The following is a 24683-nucleotide window of genomic DNA, read 5'->3' on the forward strand; positions in this document are numbered from 1 at the left end:
AATGATGCCTATACTCACTTTCTTGGTTGTATCTTTATAAGTACATTCTAGATTGAGTGATTGACAATTATTACACACAGGCAATTCACCATCACATTTAATTTTCTTTTTTCTACACAAATCGCTATATAAATTCAAAGTTTTAAATTCAATGTAAAATTTCTCTTCTTATTTTTATTACCATGCACGGCTCACTCTTTGTCTTTTAGCTAAAGCAGCTTCATCATTGCTCAGCGACATTTTTCTTTTTCTTTTTTAATAATAATAATAATAATAAAAAATTATAAAAGATAAAAAGAAGAAAAAAAAAAGATAAAAATGACAATAATAAAAAAAAAAACTTTTGACTCATCGAAAGCAATTTTGAGCGGGATTTTTAACAAATAAAAAAATTGCTTAGGAGCCTTGGAAGCAAGGCTAAAAATAGTTAGAGAGAACAATTCATTAGATTTCCTGTTATGGTGAAATGATTTTTTTTTATATTCTTGTTCATAGCTGTAACTTGTCAAATTCACTCGATGGGTTTCCAGGTCTTGTCTTTCACTGTAGAAAAGGATGAAGCAAATCAATCAAAGACATGCTTACTCCAAAAAAGCATTCTAAAAGGTAATTACTTGAACCAATCACTTTTCTTTTGATGATATCCGCATTTCGATTCATTCGAAATTAGATTTGAAGCGATAACATGTTCAAACACTCGACTGTTTGTTGAAGAAAGAGACAACGCTCGGTGGGTGAGTACAAGTTTCTTAGCATGTTTCACATTCAGGAACAAAATTGTTGAAAATTGCTAATTTAAATAACAATCTAAAAGGGCTGTGTACCAAGTTTTTTTATATTCCTTCTATGACATCAGATACTGATCCTTGGTTACCGTATCATGCTTATTATACTTGTATCTTGTAAGGATTCAATTTTTTTTTATATGCCGAACCCAGAACGTGAAGCTATACAATGTTCATGACGGATGAAAGGAGATATAATGTATGTGACAGTAAATTGAAAGGCATAAATACCGCACTTGTAGTGCGTGGAATACAGTTTGAAAACACCATTTTTCTTTCCTTAATAAGAAGACAGCTTTACTGATAACAGCTTATTGGAGTATAAGATGACCTTGGGCATAGGAAAAGGGTCCTCATCTTCTTTTATTCAACGTAGAAAAAAAAAAAAAAGACAAAAGAGATGACTAACAGGGGTTGATGTTTCAGTATTCTATGAGTTAGATAAAGCAATTTGACATGATGTCTTTGTCCGTTTTTGTTGGTAACAGGAAAGAGGGGGGGGATCCGTACTTTGAGCCCATTCCGTGTATTACCTTATTGTTTGATTCCATCCTATTTTGAATCATGTACTCTCCACTTTTACTTGACAACACACTCGGTGTTATTTTTGTAATGGTCTATCAAGTACATTGTGAGCCTCTACATGAACAACAAAAAGCTGTAATAATCCGAACGTTTTGTATGACTTTTGTTTCACCGAATGAGTCCTATTCCGCAGTATCCTTAGACTTACCGTTAATGAATGTCTACTGCTGCCAAGGTAACCAACCACGTCCAAATCTAAACATAGCAATACTGTCTCCATAGTTTCACCTTTTGAACGATGATCTCTATTGATCCAGACCTTCATTCATATGATCTCTGTCATAAAAGAGATTTATGATTCACAACAACAACAACAACAAAAAAAAGGCTGAATTCTTTTTCGAGGCAGTCCCTTCTTTCTATTTAGAGCAAGTAAGAATCACAAATGTTACAAGATGATAATATTCTAAAATGCAATGCCATATCAAAGTCATCTATGGAATTTCAAAAAGGCTTTTGACCAACTTGTCTCCATAACCCAATTCGTTTTCTTTTAATGATTGAATCTTATTCTTTGCAATGAAATTTTGAATAACCTAAATAAATTAGTAAAAAATAAAATAAAAACATTCCAAACCTTATAAAGCTTTCCAACTTGCCTGTTGTTTTGGTTTAGAGTCAAGAGGTTGAGTGATTTGACTCAGCCTTGACCTTGTTCTCGGTTAGAAAGATAGATTTGAACTCTTGTATGAATTTATTTTTGAATCATAAATACAAGCATCAACATTCGAATGGAGAGAATATAGACTTGTTTACACTTGAATTTTTTTTTCCTTTTATTCTTATTGTTGGCTATGTGCTTTACCAACATGAAAGACTAGTTAAAGAGTAGTTTTTAACTTTTGTAACCAATACCATTCAATGTCTCTTTGGATAAAGATTTAAAACAATCAATTAGACACAAGGCTTACTTGCCATACACTCTTTTATACTCTTGGCTTAATCAAACATTTTCTTTTGGTTTCCTTGCAGGTACCGCAGTAGATCTTCAATGTAAAGTAAATAGCATATGAACTGAGATTAAAGTATGCATTTATTCAAGTGTAGAATACAGATGCTATCATTTTCAGAATTACTGATGCTTATCTACTTTAAACTTTTTGTGTTGTCAAAACATGGAAAATACTAAAAGATTCACTTATCCGCCTTGAACAGATGATTAGAAACTAGAGAAAAAGAAATGTTTACTAAACAGTGCTTTAAATAAAAAAAAAACAAAAGACGAAAATACATGTACACTTGCTTCTATAAAAATAGCTTTTTCCGATATTCAAATAAAAGACTCCAAAGGACATAATGTTTTAGAATACATAAAATACCAATCCTAATGCTGGATGTTTGAATACGCCTGTAAAAAGCATGAAGCACAGTTTGATAATGTAGTCCTCTTTTAACTTAGCCTCTTTTTTTTTCCCTTTGTGTAATGCTGAGTTCTTTATGATTATGCGAATGTGAATAATGTGTTAAAGGTGCTGTGTCATTATCAATATACTCTGTCACTGAAATAGATCCTAATATCTCAACATATCCTTCAGTCTCCATCTTTGCATTGTGTGCAAGAAGTCAGCTTTGTAAGTAAAGCGCAGTCTTTTTATTTTTTCTTGCTTGCATCATCAAATGATCTTCATTTAATCACAGGCGACTCTTATATTCAAATGCCGACCGTACAGCCAAATCCAGAATTGTACTGCGGAACTAAGTCATGAGTATCCAAAAAAGGCAATTCTTTGACCTATTTTTTCCACTTTCTCTCCCTTTCTTTTTTTTTTTCTTTCTTTCTTTCTTTGCTGCGTAACAACAGTTTGGCTCTTTTTTTTTTTTCTTTACTTGGATAATATAAATAATTTACTCAAAAAAAAAGAAGAAAAGGAGAAAAAAAAAAAAAAAAAAAAGAAAAAAAGAAAACACCTAAAAAAAAAAACTTGCAAGGCAATTGTAGAAAGAATTAAACCTATTTTTATTATTATTAACGACTCTATCACTTTTATATTTTAAACCAAAACCTTTTTTATAATATTCAACATGACCTTCTTCCTTTCTTTCTACTAGATTCATTTCTTACCTTCTTTTTTTTTTTCTTTCTCTCTTCCTTCTTTCCTTTCTTTTTTTTGTATTGTCTTTTTTTTAAAAAAAAAAAAAAAAAAAAAAAAAAAAAAAAAAAAACACCACCCCCTCTTTTTTTTTTTATTGTTCAAATTCACAAATGATTACTATTCAACTTTCTCAACAACAATCTACTACTCTTACTGCGGATAATGCTGTATTATTTAATAACAATGCCGATTGTCAATCAGAAGAACGCCCTTGTGAGAAATACCTTCAATTCATGGATTCATCTCGTCAAGAACGCACTTTTATGATTGAAAAATTAGTCGGTAAGCATTATGCAGATTTAAAAAAAAGAAGTGTAGACTAAACAAGATTTGAATAGAAACCTTTGCGAACGTGATGGATTCTATTTGGCACCCAAAATATTTTGAAAACCAAAAGGTGATATCAACTCGTGGATTTATAAATGAAATACTCAAACGATCCAAAGCGACTTATTCAACTGTGCAAATCAGTTTATTTTACATTTTTCGAGTCAAAAAAGCAATTCAATACAAATTACATCAACGTTCTCAAAAAAAAACCAGTGAGCCAAGCAACAGTTTGGATGATTTGATGTGCTGCGGAAGACGCATGTTTCTTGCTTCTCTGATGCTTGCCTCAAAATATCTTTTTGATAAAAATTATCAAAACAAGGCCTGGGCACAAATCACTGGACTTGGTATTCAAGAGATCAATGCTGCAGAGATGGCATTCTTGTCACTGATTGATTATCGACTTCATGTATCAAAGCCTACGTTTGATAAATGGTACACACAACTGCATGGACATATCCAAAGAGGCTTTCAAAAAACAAAAGAATCCACTCCTGTCCTATCACAACCCAAACCTCTTTTGTCTAAAGTCACTGCGGTTCATCAAAAGACCAATGAATTTCAAAGAATGGATTCTGCTGTATCGATCATGTCACCACCTCCTCAACAGGATGAAGAGTTGGTATCAAAAAAGAGACAGTGGAATGAACCAGACTTCTTTTCATCTAAACGTGTGTGTCAATAGCAACTGTTTAAGAAAAAAAAAAAAAATAAAAAAAATAAAAAAAATAAAAAAAATAAAAAAAATAAAAAAACTACGCACATCATCTCCCTTCTTTTTTTTTTTTTTTCTCAATCCACATTTATTGAATAGTTTAAACAGGCACGTTACGAACAACATCATCAATAGCCTTTGCAAAGTACTCGACGTTCTTGGATGAAAGACCAGCCATGGACACACGACCATTGTCTGTGAGATAAATTGAATATTTCTCCTTGAGGACCTTGACTTGAGGGGCCTTGAGACCGGTGAAGGAAAACATGCCGATCTGATCAGTGATATGGTGCCAGGTACCAGGAGTTTGAAGTTGTACGAGATGATCAAAGAGAGCCTTTCTCATTTCGATAATACGATGAGACATGTATTTCAAGTTTTCTTTCCACTCTGCATACAAAGCTTCATCATTCAACACAAGATCCACAATACGAGCACCATAAGCAGGTGGATTCGAGATCTCTGCACGTTGGAGTTTTTCAAATTGAGACATGACTCGCTTGGCTTCTTCAGCGCTCTTGGTGACAATCGTCAGATTACCACAACGTTCACCTACAAGTCAGTGAATATCAAACCCATCTCTTTCTCTCTCTCTTTACCATAAAGACCAAAGTTCTTTGCAAACGATTGACAAACAAACAGTTCGAATCCTTCTTGTACAAAATAACGAACGGCCCAAGCGTCCTTGTCTAAATCACCCGAAGCAAAACCTTGATAGGCACAATCAAAGAAAGGGAAATGATTCTTTTCTCTCATCACTTTCGCAATGCCCTTCCACTGTTCACGGGTAGGATCGACCCCGGTAGGGTTATGTGCACAGGCATGAAGGACAAAGATGGAACCCTCAGGGGCATCACGCATGGCCTGTAACATGCCTTCGTAATCCAATCCACGCGTACCAGCATGCCAGTAGGGATATTCTTCTACCTCAAAACCAACCAAACTGAAAATACTACGATGGTTGGCTATCACAACCAGTTAAAATCGACTTTTTTTTCATATTCTCTTCCTTACCCCACGTAGGATTTGAAATGTAACACTTTTTGCTTTGATGATGGAACTGGGACAGAAAGGTGGCCCCGGTATGATTGGCACCCGTACCAGAGATGGTCTGGACGGCAGCAAAACGATTTTCTTGGATCGCAGGACTATCGGCTCCCAAGATCAATCGACTGGCGGCGTGAGTGAAGGAAGGTTGACCGGCGATGGGTTGGTATTCATGGTCAAGTGTATCGTCATTGAACAAGATGGCATCCGCCTAAGAAAGAAAGTCAACATCTCTTTCACTGCCTTTTTCTTTCTGTTTACCTTTTTGACCACAGGAAGCACATAGGGCTTCAATTCATCTGTACGAAAAGCACCTACACCCACATTGACCTTGTTGGGATTCTTGTCGGCTTTGTATTTTGCAGTCAAGTCAAAAATGACATCAGGTGGGGCTTGAGGAACTTGATGGAAAACAGAGGCTGTGAAGAGTAGGTTAATAAGAGTCGTATACGCAAAGAGAGATAAAACCTGTAGACATGGTCTTTAAATGACTCGAAAGTTGATTTAAACGATTAAAAGGTGTCTGGGACATTCTTGTTCGTCGCGGGTTTTTTATTCTCTAAAAATAACATGCGGCAAAAAAAAAAAAAAAATTGTTACTCACTCTGCATCACCCAATCTTGTGATTTTTTTTGTTTTTTTTTTTTGTTTACTTGTTTAATGAATGAAAAAAGAAATTAAAAAAAAAAGAGAAAAAAAAAAAAAAGAGAGGATTGTCTATTTCATGCTTAAGTAATAATAAATTATCTATTTTTTTTATTCTACATGTGAAAAAGCAATTATTAATTATTAAAAAAAAGGGCGAGTGACTCTTTGGTTGTGCATTCGTGGGAATATTTTTAAGTTGCAGCACAATCTTCCGTTTCTTAATTCTATTTGGCTTGGGATGTGCAATAAAACAGAAAATGAAAAAGAACAAATCATAAGCATCGTTTGATTCTAAAAGCAGCCTCTATTGAATAGCAAGCAAATGACAAAAAGGGGAAGGGGTTGTGTCGCCTGAGGTAATTCATTGTACAATGGCTTGCTTTGAAACCCAATGGATAAAACACAAGACTTTTTTATTGCCTCAAAACAAGTTTAACAAAAAGAAACAGTGTAGCTATCAGCTCCACATGAAAAAGTAGAAGTCTGATCATCGTAAGCAAAACTATAAGCATCCGGACAGGCGGATTTGATACTAGCAGCATTCGCACCTCCTTTACACGCTTCGGGACTATTGTAACTACCCGTACAACAATCTTCTGGTGAATTCGTAACCGAACAAGCACTCTTGCAGCCAATCACATTTCCAGTCGAGTCCTTGACAGCATATTCATCTGGACAGCTGGGCACTGAGCACTGAGGCGAACCGCAAGAGTAACCACTGCTGGCACCTCCCCCACTGGGTGAGATGGACATTTGGAGGTTAAAGCCATCGACAAGGCTGATGTCATAATAATCCTGTCCATTGGATCCCTTAAACAGAAACTCGGCTAATGTCGCAGGGCTAGCCGCGCCGGCTATCCCACACTGAGTCGCGTCCTTGCCAGAGCTGCCTGAGCACTGATATCTACCCCAGACTCGACCACCCCACGTATCTGACTCACTAAAGGAACTGCTGCCGCCCGGTGGAAGATCCATGGATATCTCCGGAAGGGCTGCACTCTTCCCATTCGTGAGCACACCCACACTCACCACCTTGTCACAGTTGTTTTTCACATTGATCGTCTTGCCCGCGATAGCCACAGAGACATACAAGCCGATGACAATCATAAGTTTGTGCATTTCTCTTTTTGGTTGTAGAAAAAGATCTTGAAAGAAGAAAAAAAAAGAAAAAGAGCAAGGCCTCAAGGGTTATGAACATCTTTCTCTTCCCCCTGTATTTTATAGCGTGAAATGAATATGCAGAATAACAACATCACTTCACTGGACAATAGCAATCGTGTTTCAAAATTGACATTCAACATGATTTAAACGTCAATCTTAATCATACACAACAATCGAACAAACAACTTGATGAGGGCTGCAACACTCTTCATAAACGATCGATAAACAAGTACAATTGGCAACTATGAAAACCACTTTCTCTTCTCCTCGTGCTCTTTTTTCAACACAGGCTTACACTATGAAATCAGTCTTTAGAATCCTCACTGATCCTTTGCGTTAGCATCTATGCTTTTTTTTGTTGTTACGACAATGACTGTGATCATCCACTCTTTCCTTTTCTATCTATTGTCAAATGATGCTAAACAGTTGCCTTTGTCTTGGCTTTCTATTCAACTGAAGTCATCAGCAACTACCGAAATCATTTCATTCATTTTTCTTTTTTTTTTCTTTTGGCAATAATAATCTAAAAGTCAATTGTTTTTCTATAAAAAGAGACTGTAAACAAAGAATGGATGTGGCTCTGGTACCTCATCCTTTACCGCCTATTTTATAGATCTTTGAGAATCAAACAGTTCATTTTATGAACGATTTCAAACAAATGCAAAATCGACGTGGAGAGACAACATGAACAAAGCTGCACATGAAAATGACCCAATCGATTCTTATCTCCAACTGCGTATTTTCAAGCCATCATGTGGTTCCATTTGTTGTATGCCTTAATTATGAATAGGACAAACAAGAAAACAAAGTTTGATTCTTTATATCATCGCTTTGATACTCGGATAAATCATTTGAAATAAACAGTGGCAATTGAACCATGATCAAACACTAAACATACGAAAAATCATCCCTATTGTGATTGAAGCAAAAGAAAAAAAACGCCCTTTACTTTACTTTATTATTATCAAATCCATTCTATAAACACAAAAAAGGAGAGGGGACATTTGAACAGGTGCTTTTGTAATAGGAAGCTGCCGAGTCCCTGCAACATGGTCTGAAAATGTTTGAAATGAAAGCCAATAAGTTGTTCGTATTGTGTTATTCAGTGGAAAGAGAAACAGTCAAACAAATGCCAATCTTTATCATAAACGTCCTTTGTGTTGAGGAATAACAAAATGGTCGTATTTTATCACTCAAGCGCATCAGAAACAGACATCAGTGGCAGTGTCAAGCCAAGACCAGACGAGAAGACTGCGGCCAAGAAAAGCGCGAGTGAAAAGAACCTCTTTACATAGATGCCATTCTTGCCAGAGACACGATGGTTTATCACCGTGTCGATACCACCTTTTCTTTCACCTAATAGAAAGGATTTGATTTTAATCTAGTTGGAATGATGGATATGTGTGATCAACCATGCTTTGGTAAGGCTGGTCTACCCAATAATTCAAAAAACTTTATTTACAAAGGGCAAGAGGGTTGATGATACTCTGAACAACAACCATTCAAACCAGATTTGCAAGAAACAAATGTACTTGATCCATGTTAACTTGCCCAAAAAGGCCTTAAAAAAACCACGATGATCTTTAGTGTCTCTATTTAATCAAATCCCTACTGTATTGAATCAACAAAAGTTCTGTTTTGTATGGGCTCCATCTTCAGTTCATTATTGTAATCTCAGTAAATAGACAAGTCAGCATGACTGAAAATAACATGACAGATCCATAAAGTAAATTCTTTTTTTAAATAACAATTAGTTTAATAAATTAAAGAGTAGGTTTTAATGTAAGAAAAGCCGACGGAAATGCTCCATGTATCGCGTGAACTAGATGACAAGGGTGTGCATATGTTCTATATGGTATCTAAGGCCATTCGATGCTTTGTATGATTTACCACACATGCTGCAAATGTGTGGTCGGAGAGATTGGTGTCCATCATGATGCCCATGCGTTTGATGATACCTCAAGCCATTCAGATTCTTGTAGACCTTGTTGCAATCTGGTTCACGACATGAATATCGCTTTCCTATTTCTTTACTTTGTTCTGTGTATACTATTCATTTGGCTATCAGTGACCTTTTTTTTTTCCCAAAGAAGAAACAAAAGAGTCAAGAGATACCTTCTTTAATACAAGTGACCACCGGTCGAGCATTTGGATGTCTCTGGACAAAATCAAAAACAGGTCGCAAGTCCGAACAGGATGTCATTTTATTAGCCGAAGGCTGTAAAAGAAGGTTGGTATCAATAGCAGGACACTCTTGCGTGTTTGTAAAATAACGTAAGCTGGACACTCTGGCTTCGTAGAGTGAAATAGGCGTTGTTTGGTTATGAACCGGAAGAAACACATCTTGATATCGCATTGTGTTTGTGAAATCTTCTCCTTCTTCACCGCTCTCACGGAAATCAGCCAAGTCGTGGAGTCGTTCGTGATGCTCCATCAAGTTGTGTAAAGTTGCAATTCTTTCTCCGCAGCAAGTGATATCTTTGAAATATTTCTCTTCCACCGCTTGTCTTTCATCTATGAATTTCAAAGCTTGACAGGTAGGTGAATTCATGATACATAAGTAAATGAATAATGTAAGAAGAGAATGAAAACTAAGCAAAACCAATATTTATAAATGTTCATTATTTATGTAAACTTTTTTCTTTTTGAAAAAGAAACATGGACTGTGGTAGGGTTTCGTTTTGATGTACAGCATGTAATCCTATCGACGTTGAACATGGGGTTTCATCGCTGCAAATTTTCGTAATATTTTCTTTTTTAGCTCAAAAAAGAGGATGGGTTTAAATATGGGCACTGACTTTGACAGTCTTCATGCCATCATTTGCTTAAAACTCTAGCCATGTTTTACAAAAAAATAAAAAGAAAAGAAAAAAGAAAAACAGACGGTTTTGGTGTTAAAATTTATATTGTCTAGAAATATAATCAAGCACATCCTATTAATTTTTCCAGAGATTTCTGAAACCAAAAGTGGCGGTTTTATGTTATCCTTACGCCTTTAAGATGCCGGGTTTATTAAATCTTGGTAGCATGCTATTTTGTTATTTGTATCTACTGAAGGGCTTTGTAACATTTCAAAGAAATAAAAAGGTATAATAAGTCAATTTATTCCATTTGCAAATTTTAATTTGTTCCACAAATGCTACACTTTGTTGCATTCTATCAAAACATGTTTCCCTCTTTCTTCCCTTTGAACAAAGCACAAAAGGATATACAAATTTATACTGAAAGCAAATTAACAGAGTTATACATGTTATAAAAGAAGCTTTCATTGAATCAGAAGAGTCAATACAAAGGCATAATTGTTGCAAAGCATAACGAGTCTGTAACTTTTAGAACAGCATCACCCAATCCTTTCTCTCTCTTTTATACATTGTATTACAAAACAACTCATTTTTTCTTTGTAAGCATAAAAGGAAACTAGTTAAAAGCTTATATTTAATCGTTGATACATCTATTATCCTTTCATTCAACCTCTATGCAAGTCAAATAAAAAAAAGCTTCCTGTAAGGATCCCAAAGTACACATACTCTCTTTGCAATTGCAGATATGATCAGTACAAGCTGAGCTTCTTATAACAATCTTTTTGTTTGTTCAACAGTTCATTCTTTGGCCGTTGGATACAGATGGAATCTATTGTTTTGAAGACTGTGAATATCAACATGATCTTCTTCAACATCGACCTTTAGAATCAAAAGATATGAGCTATCGAGTAAAAAAAAAAAAAAAAAAAAAAAGAACTGATTATGATCAGCCATTTAATGCTAGCTTAAAATTGGATAAAATAAGAAATATATTGCAATAAGGTATAGAGACGTTTTTGTTTTTTTGTTTTTTTTTTCTTTAGTTAAAAAAAAAAGAGAGTTGAAGAATATGATACAAATGCAAAAAAAATAGTAATAAAATACTAGTGAATATGAAACCAGTTCATAAGAAATATAACAAGAAATTAGTCCAATGAAAGTGTACGCTCGTTAAATTCTTCAGGGGTTGATGATTTGGAATATTGAGCAGTTACTAACATAAACTTAAATTAGACAACACCATTTGCTTGACTATAACAGTATAAACTTACAGTGTGGTTTTAGGCCTTTTCCAAAATTTGATAAGCAAAATGCAGCATTTATAATTGTTAAAACAACCATTACTAAAGATACGCTCGCTATAAAGACATTAGATACAGGTTCTAAATCTGTGAGAGCATAAAAAATATATTACCAAAAAACGTGAGGAATTCGCTCACATATTTATATTTGTACGCCTGTGTCGCATCGTAAATTCGATAAAGTTTGAAAATGAAATAGGCAACACCAGCACATAAACCCAAAAAGAAAAGACTAATCAACCATTTTGATTCGTGTCTTACCTATTTCAAGAAAAAGGAGTTTAGCTTAATGCTTTACATCTTAAATCATTCATCTTTTACGGCGTAAACAGCTAATAACAAGACCAGACAAGTCACAGGTAGTGCAACAATAGTTAAAGGAAATTCATAATCATGGGGTTTAAGAACCAATACAAGATATTGTATGGAATAACCCAAGAAGAAGAAGAAATCCAATTTTAAAATGGTTAAAAATATTTGATACCATCTGTACATGTCTACACATGGAATATCAATCAAACTGCGTGTGCAAAAATTTTTTTTTTCTTACTTCTAATTCCAGGGTCAGCGCCGATCCTTTTATAAATTTTCCAACTAATAAAATATTGCTTAGTTACAAAAGTCAGAGAAAAAAAAAATATTTTTATACCCAAATTCTTGATATAATCTCGCACCAAGATAAAGGTAAACTAATTGACATACTCCAGTAATGACAGCAACCGCAATTAATAAGCGATAAATAAAAGACTTTAACCAACTAGCTACTTCTTCTAAACCCTGGTTTTTTGAATCTAATGCGTCTGCTATTTGTTTGAATTGAAACACGGCGTACGCAAAGCAGCAGAGATTAAATAATAAAAAAGCAATAACTTGTATTAAGTTTTGTGCACGGATCTATATATTACATAGTATTTAGTGCACATGTTCCCTTTTTTGGAGTTTACTTACAGCATCCCACGCAGTGAATACTTGATATATTTGTGAAAGAATGAAAATTAATAGATACACGGGAATACCTAAACCCAAATTGTTCTTTGAAAAACTAAAAGAAAATGAGTTCATATATCACGTTGCTTTTTACTGGAATATTTACGCTGTTTGAGAAAAGTTGGCATATATCACAGCTTCCAAGGAAATGACTATGGCTGCTTCAAATATTGATAGTAAAACGAGGGATAAAGAAGTAGCTGAATTAGACCAAAACTACGTAATATTGAATAAGTCTCTCTTTTTTATTCAAGCAGGTCAGCTTTTTACAGTAAACTTAGTTTCGGTTTTATGTTCTTGAGTTGCATCAAACATTTTCCTTGACGAATTATCGAAACTTTCTACCGACATTTTATGTTAGTGCGAGTGAAAGAAAAAGAAGTAAATAACGCAGGGACCATATTTGGTAGTTGTCGCAATCAAAAGATACTATTGGACAAGTTTTTTATTGAACGTCATCAATGTAATTTACTATATCAAGCCGTGTAACACATTATGATTGCTTTTTCTCTCCTTTAAAGCTAAACTAACAAGCTATTTACTTGAAAAATAAGGTGATGGGACATCACATTTGGCTTGAATGTATATAGGACATATTTAAGCTTTCTGTAAACAGTAAGGATATCCTTGAAGGAGTTGAATTAACAATTAAAAGAGCGCTCAAACAATAAAAAAAAGGAACACAAATCATTATTATAGTACTTTAGGTACCTTACGAGAACCATACACCAGCACCTATATAGGTACCAGTTACACTACCCTGGGCGGCCCTAATTATTTTGACGTATTTTATTCTCTTTCTTATCAGCTTCCTTGGTAACAATTGAAGGATGAAGGATTCTATACAGTGTGGAGTGGCATGTCTACCTATTGTCGTTGCTGTCATAATGAGGGACATCCCATTTGGGATTATCCAAAAAACTTTCATCTCATGTTTGTTGGAACTGTTGTGCTAATGCAAGTATTGCTGCTTAATGCACAAAAGTCAAGAATAAGTCATTTAAAAAAAACTAGGAAGTCTCTTACTGCTCTGCAGAATAGAGTGAGTCAAGACGAAGTACAACAAGATTCGTCTTCCACCAACGCTATGTCTATGATTTTTCCATATACGGCCTCAATTGCTATGGAGTATAAACGCTCCCTTCAAAATGAATCAGGCAACTGCTTTGGTGACAACTAAAGAGGAATTGACATTAGTATCTACTCAAAATGTTTCAGCTGCTCTCTTTCCCTCTAATGTCAATTCTCAAGTCGATATTTAGGTAGATACCAGTAGTTTGGGGATTGAACTCTTCACAATTCTAGAGAATTTAATCTGGTAGATCAAGAAATTGATAACGCTTCTAAGATCAAGCAGTAGGCTGTCAATAGTGGAATACTTATTGAAGACCCTTCAAGATACAACTTTTGTTATCACACGATCAGCAGTTCTAGGTCACCAACACCGAACTATATCACTGGAGGTCAGTAGCATGACACTATAGTGTTTAATGCTGTAGTGCACTAACTCATTCTCAAGAATAATATATAATAAATCGAAAGAGCTACTATTCAACATTTGTCAGCCATGCACAACCCCTTTATGCTCCTTTTCATACTGTAGTGGCTTATGCCTTAACGCTTACAGGTAAGGACAGAAATGAACCTTTCAATTCTGTGCTAGATGCTTCCACTTCTGTATCTAATATTGACCCACACCAGATCATTACCCTTGGCGACCTCAGCTATTCTTATCATACACTCCACTTATCAACTTAAATATCTCTTAGATGGGTACCACATTTAGAAGCTTTTTTTATAATGTGATACATAGTGGGGAAAGTAATATCATATCAAATCCTAGACGCAACAATGCGTTCTATTCTACAGTTGATTACACCTTCATTAGTAATCAGATACGTCCAGTGTTTAGGTCTACCGACGTACATCGATTACATTCTTCATGTGCTGATCGTCAATTGCTCTCTCTTTCGATTAACCTTGACCGAGCACCCACTGGGTTAGAGCTCTGGCGTACCAATCCCATCCTAATTCAACAGAAAGAGTTTTGCTTTCAACTAAAGTAGTAATTTACGCGTACTGCATCTCCTTTGCCTAGTTAGATGTATATGTGATAATATTATTTCACCCAACTCGGTTTCCAATAGACAATATTTTTTTGTAAGGGCTAATAAGCCGAGTTGCTCATTAAACCATATAAATAAAGTTGCCTGTACAAACAGCGGTAGACTTTGGCCAACTCTTTAAAAAAAAAAAAAAAAAAAAAAAGAAAAGTAACTGTAAGAGCCGAGCCATGTATAGAGAACTAAAGTGATCCTTATTCTGTCACTTACCATGACGGTGTTCTTTAGAATCCTATATGGTGTATACCTAATAAACAGTTGATTGATCGTATGAGCGGTCCTTTTGATTGATTATCAAAACAGAAAATTTATGTCATATATTTAATTCAAATGTCTATAAAAATCAAAATTATTGATGATCAAAATGAAACCATGATTTCTTCTAATTTTTCACTTTTGTTTGACAATGAACAATCTAATATTTTGATTACAATTTGGTCCTGAAATCTAACATACCCTTTTATTCGATTATCCTAGATTCTATTACATCCTCAACTAGCCGAAATACACAGAACACTTTTTGAACATAAGATAGCCAACCTTTGACGGAAACAATGTTCCCGATCACTTTTTTGTTCTCAAAAACATATGGATGATTAAGCAAACAAAATTAGGTGCCTGTATATTTATAGTATGTACAGGGACATAAGAAAAAGCACAAAATTAAAGTTTAACTGAATTGATTCATTTATTCATTGCATTAAAAGCCACAATAAAAGAAATTAGGCTATGTAGATAAACACACACAACAATAAAAGAATAGATGGTTGAGAGCTTTATTTTACCATTTCATCGCATACAGAAGATGAAAAATCAACTTTGCTGACAGCGGTAATTTAATTTTACGTGGCTTGTACTTGAGCAAATTTTTTAAGTGGGGATGCTCACTGGGAAACATGTAAGCTTCCTCTTTTTTCGCTTTCGTCGATTTTAAAAATGTAATAGTGTTTTACCAAAAAAAAAGAAACAAAGGAAAACTAAAACAAAAATTACAGGGTCAGTTTGGTTGTCCAAAAGCGTCTCGCTGCCTCTGTTCTCAAGTGTGGTAAAAGAAAGATCTGGCTCGATCCTAATGAAGTCAATGAAATCTCCAACGCCAACTCTCGTAAGTTATCACAATTCTTTTTTCAGAAAAAGCTGTTGACAGAATATAACTATCTCAGGTGCCAACATCCGTAAGCTCGTCAAGGATGGTTTGATCATTCGTAAGCCCGAAATCGCTCAATCTCGTTTCCGTGTTCTCGAACGTGCTGCTGCTAAGCGTAACGGTCGTCACATGGGTTACGGTAAGAGAAAGGGTACTGCCGACGCCCGTATGTCCAGCCAAGTTATCTGGATGCGTCGTATGCGTGTCCTCCGTCGTCTCTTGGCCAAGTACAGAGAAGCTGGTAAGATCGATAAGCACTTGTACCACCAACTTTACCTCAAGTCCAAGGGTAACGGTTTCAAGAACAAGCGTGTCTTGATGGAACACATTCACAAGGCTAAGGCTGAAAAGGTCCGTGCTAAGACTCTTGCTGAACAAGCTGATGTTCTCCGTGCCAAGAACAAAGCTCTCCGTGAACGTCGTGCTAACAAGAAGGCCGAAAAGGTTGAAGCTTAAATCTTTAATAAATTCAAACGAGACAATTGAACTTTATACTGTTTAAGTGGAAATGAATAATGGGTAATGGGAAAAATTGAAATTTTCGTGACTTGGTTTTTTCTATTTTTTTTCTTTCTCTTTCTACACTTCAAATGCTGTTTTTCTCTTATTTTAATATACACCATGAGTATCCAAGGATTTTGGGGTAATTTATGGTTTATGATAATAGTGAGTTTATAGTTAATACGTGTTTTTTTTTTATGAACATTCAGGCCTTCAGTTGGAACCTGAAAAAACTTACAGCCAGGTTGTTACGGCTCCTTTCCGTATCACTATGGTATATATATACATGTAAAAATCTTCTAAAGCGCTTATATATTTGTTATTAGGCTTCTCTATCTGTTGACATAGCAGATAATAAACGTAGCTCTGTTTCTGTTTTGATCGACAAGAAGGAGTTTGTCCTTTGTACTTTAGTTCCTAACAAGGTAAACGAAAATTAATGCAGCTTTACAACAGCTAGACAGCATATTAAACTCTTTCATGCATCTTAGATTGAACAACAGCCTCTAGATATCACGTTTGTTGAAGGTGAAGAGATTACTTTTTCTGCTAAAGGTCGAAATAGTATTCATCTTACTGGCAACTATCTTTTTCAAAGTGATGAAGGCGAAGATATGGATTCTATTGATTTATCGGATGAAGATAGCGTTGCAGAGTACTTACAGTGAGTTTAAACAGTGGTTAATAGGATAAAAACGATTAACAAGTTTGAATTAGAAAGCTCCCTCCTAATGCCAGCAAGGAAGAAATCAGTAGGTTTAATTTTTTAACAAGCCCATAATTTTTATAATCTTTTCATGTTTACCTTGGTATAGACAGGGCTTTGATTGCATCCTTGAAAGGCGAAAGTGAGGTTTATTCTGACTCCGATGAAGAAGTTGATTATGAAATTGAATCCGACGATGAAGAAACAAACTCTGGTGAAGAAACAAATTCTGATGAAGACGAAGAAGAGATTGACTATAAAGTGAATACTAATGAGGTTTCGGATGATTTGGAAGATGATCTAGACGATATAGAAGAACCTGTTTCTACTACTAAGAAGCGTGCTTCTAAAGTTCTTGAGAAGCCTCTCAAAAAACAAAAGACTGAAAAGAAAGAGGAGCCCAAGAAGGAAAAACCCAAGAAAGAAGAGACGAAGAAAGAAGAGACGAAGAAAGAAGAGATCAAGAAAGATCATAAGAAGGAAAAGCCTAAGAAGGAAAAGCCTAAAAAGGAAGAACACAAAAAGGAAGAACAGAGAAAGGAAGAACATAAAAAGGAAGAGCATAAAAAGGAAGAGCATAAAAAGGATCAATCTAAAAAAGAGGAGTTTAAGAAAAAAACCAAGCTTCCTAATGGACTTATTATTGAAGATGTCAAGATCGGTGAAGGCTCTTCTTGCAAAAACGGCCAAAAAGTAATTTTTTTTTAACGAATGGATACTAATGCAGCAACTAACTTGAATTTCTTGAAGATTGGTATGCGCTACATTGGTAAGCTAACAAATGGTAAAATTTTCGATAAGAACATTTCGGGTAAGCCTTTCTATTTCCTCTTGGGTCGTGGTGAAGTCATCAAAGGCTGGGATCTTGGTATTGCAGGTATGAAGGCCGGTGGTGAACGGAGATTGACCATTCCTGCTCCTTTGGCTTATGGCAAGCGTGGTATTCCTCCAGATATCCCTAAAAACGCCACTCTTGTGTTTGATGTCAAGTTGCTCTCCATGAAATAATCATACGATGTAATTTATGAATAAACAAATAGGAAAACCTTTCATACATGCAACACAAAAAACAATTCTATTTTATTTTATTCAAACACTCTAAGCTTCCCAAGAAGAGGTAGCAGCAGGAGCGGCATCTTCGGCCCAATCAGTAGTGGTTTGAGCGGACCAGTCAGCAGCAGCAGCAATACCAGCAACACCTTCGGCATCACCTTCAACAGCCCATTCACCAGTAGCAGCATCAGCAGTGGCAGCAAAATCACCTTCCAATTCAGCGGCTTCGTTTTCTCTTTCAATCTCCTCAGGGTCACGGTAGAAGAACATATCAACCATGACTTCCCAAGGAGTGTTGTAGTCCAAAGTACCACGAAGACGGAGAACGGCACGAGCTAAGAGCCAGTAGATCAAACCAATAGCATGCTTAGCCTTGTTGTTGGTAGGAATAGCAACATCAATGTATTGAAGAGAGGCATCAGTGTCAGCAAGAGAGATAACAGGGATGTTGACGTAGGAAGCTTCCAAAACAGCTTGGAAGTCGGAGCGAGGATCGGTACAGATAATCAAGCGAGGTTCACGGAAAGAACGGGTGATGTAGTTAGTGAAGGTACCGGGGGTGAAACGACCGACAATAGCTTCGGCACCAATGTAGCGAGCAAACTTCAAGGCAGCACGATGACCATAGGGACGGGCAGAGACAACAACAATATCTTGAGGCTAATAAGCAGATTAATATTTTACATGTCAAGCGTTGCATAATTAACTTACGTTCTCAATGGCGGCAATGACACGGGCAGCGAAAATGAGCTTTTCCCAAGTCTTGCCAATGTTGATCAAGTTAATGCCTATAGGGTTGTGATTTACATGTGAGAATGTAAAGTGAAGTCGAGCAGGAATTTAATTACCATCGGCACGGCGCTTATAAATGTAAGGAGCCATGCGAACATTGGCGTTTTTGGTACCAATATGACATTGAGCGCTCAACAAAAGTTGAATGTCTTCCTCAGTAGGGCTAAGAACTGAAAAAATATACGTCAAAATACGTTTAATTTTGCTGTTTCATCTAATCTTACTGGCAGGAGTGCGAGACATTGTGATTAGCTATAGACGTTGTCAAAGATGTTAATATTGTTAATTGAATGATGAATTGAGCTATACATTACAAAGGGTGCAGGGAAAGAGAAAGGATCTGATGGATGTCTTGGTTTTATTTGTAACCCTTTACGGTTGTTTTGTGTATCAATGGCAGCATATATGCAGAAAACTCCACATCCGGTCCGGAGACAAAAAAAAAGCACAAGCAAAAACAAAAGCGATATCAAATTTTAAAATTACGACAGTTTGATATGGAAACACTGTATTTTTATTGTTTGAGACTTAGAATCTAAGCTTGCTGAAGAACCACTTGTTCTTACCAGTTTGGTAGCGTTCTTCAAAGAGCTTCTTGATAACCTGCAAAAAACTAAGTTAATATTCGTCTTCTATGTTATAAATTAATGCTCTTACCTTCTTGGAGTCTTCACGTTGAGTAGGCTCCTTGAAAGTTTCAGAAGAAATGGTTCCCTTGATTTGTTCCAATTCCAAAGCATAACTATAAGAGCAAAAGGATTTAAGCTTTTTGCTAAATAGGGTTTTCTTTTTTTTTTTTTTTTCTTTTTTTATTTTACCGAGTGGGCATCATGTGGTTATAGTTAATAATCTTGACGAAAGGCTTAACCTTGGAACGCTTGGCAACCTTCTTCTTACCCATAGACTTGGTAACCTTAAGAGGAGTGCGTTCAATACCAGCAACAACAGCATAACCATAAGGTCTGTCCTTGGTACCTTCATCGTGGTCTATAAACAAGATTAATACCGAGTAATGAGCCCAGATTTTCTTTCCAAAATATCTTACTGCGAACAACAACAGCCTTTTTACCGGCATAACGACCTTGCAAGATGACAACAACCTAAATTGACGGAAAGAGTTAAATGGTGTCCGATTTTGATTTTTTTCTGTATCCAAACAAAAAAGGTGAAATCCAATCCTTCTTTATCTGCATCCATCCATTAAAGGTACGTACTTTACCAGCCTTGATGAATTTGACCATGTTGGTGATTGATATGTAAAGGAAGAGGAGAAAATCTGAGTTTCTACCGTTTTCTTCCCTCTCCTCCCTTCTCCATTGTTTCTCCTCCTCTTGGGCAAGAATTTCTTTGGGCGATGCTTTCACATCTGAGATTGAAATGTTTCGTTTATTCACTGCCACATCGGCTCATTTCTTTTTCTTGTTCTCTGCATCCATGAGTCAAAGCAAAAGGATAAGAACACCTTCCAATGAGTCTGTAGAAAAAAAGCAAAAGCTTTCTGGCGCAACTTGTGATGATAGTAGCAATAATAGCAAAATCTTACCGGAAGATTACTTTTCTTTAGCTCTTGTGCTTTTGGACGGATCAAATTTGTCTTTATTTCAAGACAAAAAAAATGGGCACGTAGCCCAGCTATTCGAACACGCAGAGATACTTTCAAACGATAAAAACGCGCTACATGAGACTGTTGAAAGTATATTGAGCATCCTTGAAACAAATGACCAACAATTAAAATCACTACAACATAAAACCTTCTTTAATAAGGAACGAGATCATTCATTTATTGTTTCCACTTTACAGCATTTGCAAGTAAGGTTTTTTTTTTGAAGTATGGATTTCCTTTTGCTGACAACTAGATGTAGGACAAGACGTCAAAATCCTATAAACTCTTTCAATTACACAAGGCACAGGATCATTTTTTACAGCATGTACTCTTTGATAATATCAAGTTTGCAAGATTGTTACCGCTCATACATCTCATATTTAATTATCCTTTAGAAGTTATGTCTTCACCTGAGGTATATGAGCAGATTCTGTCAAAATTTCTCTTGTTAAAGAAAATATTGTAGCTGTCTCAAATTCAAGAACAAACTTTTTACACAGTGGATGAAGAAATATCAAAAGGAGATTTTAGTTCATCTTCTATTTTGGATATCACTCAAAGACACGATATACATTCTTCTTTTTCTGAAGATTTCATCTCTATGATACCCAATACAGATATGTTTATGAGCAATGAAGTTAATTCGAATGATGAGGAACAGAACTTTAGCATTTTAAGTGCCAACAACGATATTATCTTGTTAGATAATCCTGACTCAAGCCAATCAGAAGCAGAGGAATTTAGTATCACACAACAGGAATCTATCCCAACTATGCCGAACTATCATGATTTAACATTAGCTGAACTAAAGGTAAAAGAGGAGGTGGCTCAATTTAAATTAAATATTTGAAAAGGGCATGCTAATGAATTGGTCATTTACAAAATAGGCTTCACTGAAAAAGTATGGATACAAAGGATCCAATAGTAGACAACAAATGATTCAAAAATTAGAAGGCATTTGGATGTCTCTTAATACAAAGTCAAATCAAGAAAACATTCGACCGGAGGAAGAGAAAGAGGAAACACCCAGTGACTCGGTAAAAGCAAATATCATTCATCACATCAAGACTTATAAACCTGATACTTGGAGGAAAATAGTCAATTACGAAGTAAAACAAACTGCACCCTCTTATTTTGTCCTTTCATAACTTATACTTTCTAAAGAATATAGATCTTAATGAATGTTTTGAAGGAATGGGCTGTAAAAAGAGTGAATTAAAAGCCTTTCTAGATGAATATGTAGAACGTACACGACATACAAAAAAAAAATAAACTAACCTTGTGAATTTTTTAGGGATGCCTGAAAACACAAAAGCAAGCCCGAAACAAAAGATTATGAACATTAGCAAAATAATATCGACCTTATTTTACACCGAAAGATAATCCTTAAATAATCATAATGCTTCCAAATTTTGATCCTTAAGCAATAAAAAATGGTGATCTTTTTTAATAATCTAGCAAATATTTGTTTTATATTCTTTTTGTCTTTGGAAAACATTTTGATTATAAATGACTTTCATAAACACGCATATGCCATTTCTCAGTATCATTCATGATCAATGCAGCTTCCAAAACTTCCCAAATATTCTTTGCATAAGTAAATTCGATATCCTTCTTTAACTTGTCTGGTACATCTTGTCTGACATCTTTACGATTTCGGAAAGGTAAAATGATTTTACGAATACCAGCGCGATGAGCAGATACAACCTTTTCTTTGATACCTCCCACTGGCAACACCTGTCCTCTTAACGAAATTTCTCCCGTCATTGCTGTTGTTGCTGGTACATGGTATCCAGAAAAGAGGGAAACGAGCGATGTAACCAAGGTAACACCTATGATAAAGAAAGATGAATTTTCTTTATCATCTAGCTAACAGAAATGGCTGTTTATATTTACCTGCACTTGGACCATCCTTTGGAACAGCACCACCAGGAACATGAATATGAATATCATGTTTTTCTATAAGATCACTATCTTTTGCTGGTACAAGCTTTAATGCGTATGCATTAGATTTTACCCATGTTAAAGCCAGTTTTCCAGACTCTTTAATCACCTCCCCTAAGGAACCTATTCAAATGTATAGTGTTGATCTGTTAAAAATAAAGTAATTTTCATTGTGATTTTCATTGTTATACATACCAGTAAGATGCAAATTTCCATGTCCAGGCATTTTTGTTGATTCTACAAACAGTATACCACCATGACCACTACCTGAGTACGCTAAACCTGTTACGACACCTGGCATTGCTTCTCGTTCGGCTATTTCTTTTTCATAATATGCCATACCCAATATTTCCTCAATATCTGATAATGTCACATTCGGATCATACTCTCTTTCCCTCTGACATTCACGTAAGCTAGCTAAGATGACACATTTAGCGCGAACTATAGAAGCAATTGTCCTTTCTAAGCTACGTACACCACTTTCCCTGGTATAACTTTCTGCTATTTTAAGCAACACCTCATCCGACATCTTTATGTGGTTCATCTGCAAACCGTGGATAGCCAATTGCTTAGGCAATAAATGAGACTTTGTAATATAAAGCTTTTCTTCAAATGTATAGCCATTCAAAGTAATCACCTCCATACGGTCCAAGAGAGGCTCTGGTATGGTGTCAAGACTGTTGGCTGTAGCAATGAATAAAACATTGGAAAGATCGAAAGGGACATTCAGATAATGATCCGTGAAGCTATCGTTTTGCTCAGGATCCAAGACTTCCAAAAGGGCAGCAGCAGGGTCACCGTAGTGAGTTGAATGAGAAAGTTTGTCGATTTCGTCCAGTAAAAACAAAGGATTATTCACTTTGCATTTTCTCAAGCCTTGAACAATTAAGCCAGGCATGGCACCAACATAAGTTCTCCGGTGGCCTCTGTTGTTTTTTGAAGGGTTACGCTCTTTGTTTGTATGTGGATGTTGGAATAAAATTATAGTTACCTCACATCAGCCTCGTCTCGAATACCTCCCAAAGAAACTCGATGAAATTCACGACCTAGAGAAGATGCAATCGATTTACCAAGCGAGGTCTTTCCTACACCAGGAGGTCCAACAAAGCAAATAATAGGCGCTTTCAAATTACCCTTGATCTTTATGACCGAAAGATATTCAATGATACGCTTTTTGACATGTTTCAGTCCAAAGTGATCTTGTTCTAGTTTTTTCTTGGTTTTTTTTATATCTATCATGTCCGTAGTCTTTTTATTCCAAGGTAAATCCGCTAATAATTCCAAATAGTTACGAGCTACAGAGTATTCACTTGTTGTAGGCTGAAGTTTTTTAAGACGTTTAAGTTCTCTTTGAGCGATAGTATAGACTTCTTCAGGTAGACCCTTCTCTTCTAGTTTTCGACCAAGTGATTCTATTTCGTCTTCATCTTTACTTTCGCTTGCACTGCTAGGTTCACCAAGTTCTTTTTTAATAGCCTCCAACTTTTTTTAATCAAATATAATTCAGATTCTCTTTCTTTCTTTATTTATTTAATTATTTTTGTTATATACCTGTTGTCGCAGATAAAATTCTCTATGCGTTTTTGATAATTTGTTTTCTACACTAGAATGAACCTGTTCAGATATTTTGAGCATCTATATAAATGTATACACGATTTAAATAAGTAAAAATAGAGAAAGAACAACATGCATCTTACATGTAGTTGTCGCGTCATCCAGCCACTAACTTTCTCAATTCTCTCTTTTATATCTAAAATCGCCAACATGGACAATTTCTCATCAAAGGACGTTTCAATCACTGTCATTAATAAATCGGCCAACCCTGAAGAAGGCACAGAACCCAAGAGCTTCGTTAGCTGCTGGAATAAGCTTTGGGGCATCTGAAGCTCTTGCATCTTGCTTAAAAATTCTTGTACAAGTGCCTTGAATCGAATCATGTCATCATCTGTATCGCTTATTTCCTGTGTACTAACATAACTCACTCGAGCGTGCAACCTATTTTCTTGCATGTAGACGTCCTTAGCCTTGAATCGAGCCACTCCTTCAATAAATAGGGTGAATGCGCCTAAACCGGCTCTTGTAACTCGCAGAATGCGAGCTACACAGCCATAATTGAACAATCTATCCTTATCTTGTAATTGTATAGCGCCCTCTGATTCATTTGTTGTGCTTTTTGAAGTGAATGGAATACAGGCAATATAAACCGGATTTTGCTGATCAGTTGAAAGCATGTGCTTGCGACTTAGCGATGTGGCATCTTTTCCTCGCATAGAGATCTTGAGAACGACTGAAGGTAATATAACGCTATTTTCTAGAGGGACAACAAGTAAACTGTCTGGAAGGGCTAAAGACATTTGTGCA

The 24683-nt window shown here is 35.7% G+C and overlaps 13 protein-coding genes across 13 annotated transcripts; 5 read left to right on the plus strand and 8 right to left on the minus strand.

The window, feature by feature from the left end:
- Positions 1–3573: 3573 nt before the first annotated feature.
- On the plus strand, positions 3574–4478 carry RO3G_09255 (uncharacterized protein; the record flags this gene model as incomplete). The annotated part of the gene is made up of 2 exons (XM_067663840.1): positions 3574–3745; positions 3802–4478. 2 exons carry the CDS (start codon positions 3574–3576, stop codon positions 4476–4478), a joined length of 849 nt encoding a protein of 282 aa, XP_067519941.1.
- A 130-nt stretch (positions 4479–4608) lies between these two features.
- Positions 4609–6033, minus strand: RO3G_09256 (aspartate aminotransferase; the record flags this gene model as incomplete). Its single annotated transcript, XM_067663841.1, has 5 exons — positions 4609–5060; positions 5108–5473; positions 5523–5766; positions 5817–5974; positions 6024–6033. 5 exons carry the CDS (start codon positions 6031–6033, stop codon positions 4609–4611), a joined length of 1230 nt encoding a protein of 409 aa, XP_067519942.1.
- A 602-nt stretch (positions 6034–6635) lies between these two features.
- Positions 6636–7310, minus strand: RO3G_09257 (uncharacterized protein; the record flags this gene model as incomplete). Its single annotated transcript, XM_067663842.1, has 1 exon — positions 6636–7310. One exon carries the CDS (start codon positions 7308–7310, stop codon positions 6636–6638), a length of 675 nt encoding a protein of 224 aa, XP_067519943.1.
- A 1243-nt stretch (positions 7311–8553) lies between these two features.
- On the minus strand, positions 8554–8866 carry RO3G_09258 (uncharacterized protein; the record flags this gene model as incomplete). Its single annotated transcript, XM_067663843.1, has 2 exons — positions 8554–8720; positions 8827–8866. The coding sequence occupies 2 exons, from the start codon at positions 8864–8866 to the stop codon at positions 8554–8556; spliced, it is 207 nt and encodes a 68-aa protein (XP_067519944.1).
- Positions 8867–9468: 602 nt separating this feature from the next.
- RO3G_09259 (uncharacterized protein) lies at positions 9469–9915 on the minus strand (the record flags this gene model as incomplete). The annotated part of the gene is made up of 1 exon (XM_067663844.1): positions 9469–9915. The coding sequence occupies one exon, from the start codon at positions 9913–9915 to the stop codon at positions 9469–9471; it is 447 nt and encodes a 148-aa protein (XP_067519945.1).
- Positions 9916–11772: 1857 nt separating this feature from the next.
- On the minus strand, positions 11773–12804 carry RO3G_09260 (uncharacterized protein; the record flags this gene model as incomplete). The annotated part of the gene is made up of 6 exons (XM_067663845.1): positions 11773–11963; positions 12017–12060; positions 12116–12360; positions 12415–12508; positions 12560–12669; positions 12724–12804. 6 exons carry the CDS (start codon positions 12802–12804, stop codon positions 11773–11775), a joined length of 765 nt encoding a protein of 254 aa, XP_067519946.1.
- Positions 12805–13312: 508 nt separating this feature from the next.
- RO3G_09261 (uncharacterized protein) lies at positions 13313–13633 on the plus strand (the record flags this gene model as incomplete). The annotated part of the gene is made up of 1 exon (XM_067663846.1): positions 13313–13633. The coding sequence occupies one exon, from the start codon at positions 13313–13315 to the stop codon at positions 13631–13633; it is 321 nt and encodes a 106-aa protein (XP_067519947.1).
- Positions 13634–15891: 2258 nt separating this feature from the next.
- On the plus strand, positions 15892–16179 carry RO3G_09262 (60S ribosomal eL19 domain-containing protein; the record flags this gene model as incomplete). Its single annotated transcript, XM_067663847.1, has 1 exon — positions 15892–16179. The coding sequence occupies one exon, from the start codon at positions 15892–15894 to the stop codon at positions 16177–16179; it is 288 nt and encodes a 95-aa protein (XP_067519948.1).
- Positions 16180–16495: 316 nt separating this feature from the next.
- Positions 16496–17638, plus strand: RO3G_09263 (uncharacterized protein; the record flags this gene model as incomplete). The annotated part of the gene is made up of 5 exons (XM_067663848.1): positions 16496–16498; positions 16551–16649; positions 16716–16888; positions 16942–16976; positions 17040–17638. 5 exons carry the CDS (start codon positions 16496–16498, stop codon positions 17636–17638), a joined length of 909 nt encoding a protein of 302 aa, XP_067519949.1.
- A 390-nt stretch (positions 17639–18028) lies between these two features.
- Positions 18029–19018, minus strand: RO3G_09264 (40S ribosomal protein uS2; the record flags this gene model as incomplete). Its single annotated transcript, XM_067663849.1, has 4 exons — positions 18029–18643; positions 18695–18771; positions 18832–18945; positions 19000–19018. The coding sequence occupies 4 exons, from the start codon at positions 19016–19018 to the stop codon at positions 18029–18031; spliced, it is 825 nt and encodes a 274-aa protein (XP_067519950.1).
- A 285-nt stretch (positions 19019–19303) lies between these two features.
- RO3G_09265 (60S ribosomal protein eL27) lies at positions 19304–20016 on the minus strand (the record flags this gene model as incomplete). Its single annotated transcript, XM_067663850.1, has 5 exons — positions 19304–19378; positions 19433–19517; positions 19594–19762; positions 19821–19875; positions 19990–20016. 5 exons carry the CDS (start codon positions 20014–20016, stop codon positions 19304–19306), a joined length of 411 nt encoding a protein of 136 aa, XP_067519951.1.
- Positions 20017–20778: 762 nt separating this feature from the next.
- RO3G_09266 (uncharacterized protein) lies at positions 20779–21526 on the plus strand (the record flags this gene model as incomplete). The annotated part of the gene is made up of 3 exons (XM_067663851.1): positions 20779–20793; positions 20845–21189; positions 21266–21526. The coding sequence occupies 3 exons, from the start codon at positions 20779–20781 to the stop codon at positions 21524–21526; spliced, it is 621 nt and encodes a 206-aa protein (XP_067519952.1).
- A 355-nt stretch (positions 21527–21881) lies between these two features.
- Positions 21882–24676, minus strand: RO3G_09267 (ATP-dependent protease La; the record flags this gene model as incomplete). Its single annotated transcript, XM_067663852.1, has 6 exons — positions 21882–22210; positions 22275–22445; positions 22518–23248; positions 23314–23804; positions 23874–23957; positions 24020–24676. The coding sequence occupies 6 exons, from the start codon at positions 24674–24676 to the stop codon at positions 21882–21884; spliced, it is 2463 nt and encodes an 820-aa protein (XP_067519953.1).
- Positions 24677–24683: the final 7 nt, after the last annotated feature.

Source organism: Rhizopus delemar, genomic scaffold (genome assembly GCF_000149305.1).
Source record: "Rhizopus delemar RA 99-880 supercont3.7 genomic scaffold, whole genome shotgun sequence".
Taxonomy (NCBI): domain Eukaryota; kingdom Fungi; phylum Mucoromycota; class Mucoromycetes; order Mucorales; family Rhizopodaceae; genus Rhizopus; species Rhizopus delemar.